Below are 2312 nucleotides of genomic sequence, written 5' to 3' on the forward strand. Positions count from 1 at the left end.
GTCATATTTAGAAAATTGTCATCTCAACATAGCTAAAAATTGTTGGCAAAATTCACGAATGTGTATTCTAGACATAACCAAATACAGTGTTCAGTCGGCACATTCAGGAAGCTGCAAAAAAACAGATGTGACAAAAACAATGTTCAACTCTCCTGTTCGGGAACTTACAAAATCTACACATAAAAATACTGTTCAGAAACTTGCGATCTTGACAAATTCTACAAGTTGCACACTGACCATAACAAATATTCAAAAATACAAAGTGTCAGTTTGCAGGATTCGAACCCACCGCACCGAATTCACGAAGTGATGTCTTCCATGCACTTTATGTAGGATATGGCCGTCCTGAGAGTTTCTATCCTTGACAGTCTTTTGTTGTTAAGTCCGGGCAACTTGCTTTTGAGAACGCCGAAAGCCGTGTTCAGATACACCATTCTGTTTCTCTCGCGCACGTTGGCAGCCGATCGCTGGCGCGTCGATTGAACCCGCTTCCGCCTCGGTTTCGCGGGACACGAATTTGAGTTGTGCGTATTTCGGGGTGTATACGTAAGTCTGTTCTGCTGAGTGGAGTTTTGCGGTGTTGGTCGGGCAATGTTTTGGCACAGACTTCGCGGTGAACACGTTTCTCCACTCTTGTGCTCTGTAAACGAGTCGTCCATTTCGGATATCGCCGGCGGATCGAATACGTCATCGTAGCTGATGAGGTCAGAGAATGACTCGTCGGAGGGAATGACGCAGTCGGAAAACACTTCGTTGAAGTCAGAGTGTGAGAGTAGGTCTTCCGATATACTGGGTGACACTATCCACTCGCACGACGTCACGTTCGTCGACGAAACGGATTCGCCGGAAAATGACGATGTTGCCGATTCGCCGGAATATAACGATGTTCCTGAATCGCCGGAAAATGGCGATGTTACCGATTCACCGGAAAATAACGATGTTACTGATTCGCCATCATACGATGATGTCACCGACTCACTCGATCTTGATTGTGTGGTATAATTTGATGATTCGGAACCATTACAACGTGACAACAGCACAGTTCCGTCCGTGTAGCACGACTTTCGATCACCTGTGTTGGAAGGCGTCAAATAGTTCTCTGAGTACCTCGATGTGACGTCATCACTGTAGGGTAGTACTGGAGTCATCAAGGAAATATTCGAGGACATCAATTCCACAAACTCGTTATCACAGAAAAGGTTTTGAAACTCCATACTTTCTATATTGTTCAGAAGCTATACGGCATTTCCAGTTATGAAAAGAATAAACTCCAGCTGTTTTTTACATCACATCAAATTTTTTAAAATGTCGTCCATAGATCTCCAGAAAGCCCAGTAGATTAAGAGAAAGGACAGTGAATCCGTTTTATAGCATTTGTTTTGAAATACAAGTTACAAATTGGAACTGATTAATTAATACTAATACGAGCGCATCACTCGCAGTTCATTGGTCGCTTTAAACTCTTGATAGAAAACCGTTTGTAGAGATTAAAAGTCCACGTGCAATGGGCGGACCTAACGGTGTCCATCATTTATAACAGCGCGCGCGACTCCTGTCGTTCTATGCCCTCGGGTGATTCTGTTTGGCCTTGCGTTGCCAATTTCAGCTCCCATCTCCGCGCCGCGAATTTCTCTTGGTTGATATTTACACGATGCGAAACAAGAAAGACAATTAACTACAAACAACAAATGGTTTTTGAATAGATTTGATGAAACACAATTCATAAATGAATGTGTCGCACATATGTTGCCACTTGGATAAAACAAGAACGTTTTTGACATACAACAAAATAAATTAAAAGGCGGCTATGTTTTAATGCACACCACCGTGTGGTGTGTACAGGTAGCAAGGACTGCCATTGTTATATGACTGGAGATGTCAAGACAATCCATGGTGGTACATTGTGAATTGTTTAACAATGTAAACAAAATAAAAAATATTTAACGACACCACTAGAGCACATTGATTAATTATTCATTGATTATTGGATGTCAAACATTTGGTCATTCTGACATAGTTATCAGAGGAAACCTGCTACATTTTCCCATTAGCAGCAAGGGATCTTTTATATGCACATACCATGGCTTTTGATCAGTTGTCGTGCACTGGTTGGAACGGGGAAAAAAGACAGTTGAATGGATCCAGCGAGGTGGTTCGATCCTGCGACGCAAGCACCTCATACGAGCGCTCAATGTACTGAGCTAAATCCCGCCCCTTTTAACAATATAAGTCAATGACATCGTGTGATGTTAAACTATAGAATAATGGTTTGCGTATCATACTTGTAAACGATACATAAAAGTACTCCTACA

The 2312-nt window shown here is 42.1% G+C and overlaps 1 protein-coding gene across 1 annotated transcript; it reads right to left on the reverse strand.

The window, feature by feature from the left end:
* Window positions 1–299: 299 nt before the first annotated feature.
* LOC121381448 lies at window positions 300–1214 on the reverse strand. Its single transcript, XM_041510767.1, has one exon. It carries the CDS (start codon window positions 1212–1214, stop codon window positions 300–302), a length of 915 nt encoding a protein of 304 aa, XP_041366701.1.
* Between the last annotated feature and the right edge of the window lie 1098 nt (window positions 1215–2312).

The sequence above is a fragment of the Gigantopelta aegis genome, chromosome 9, assembly GCF_016097555.1.
Source record: "Gigantopelta aegis isolate Gae_Host chromosome 9, Gae_host_genome, whole genome shotgun sequence".
Taxonomy (NCBI): domain Eukaryota; kingdom Metazoa; phylum Mollusca; class Gastropoda; order Neomphalida; family Peltospiridae; genus Gigantopelta; species Gigantopelta aegis.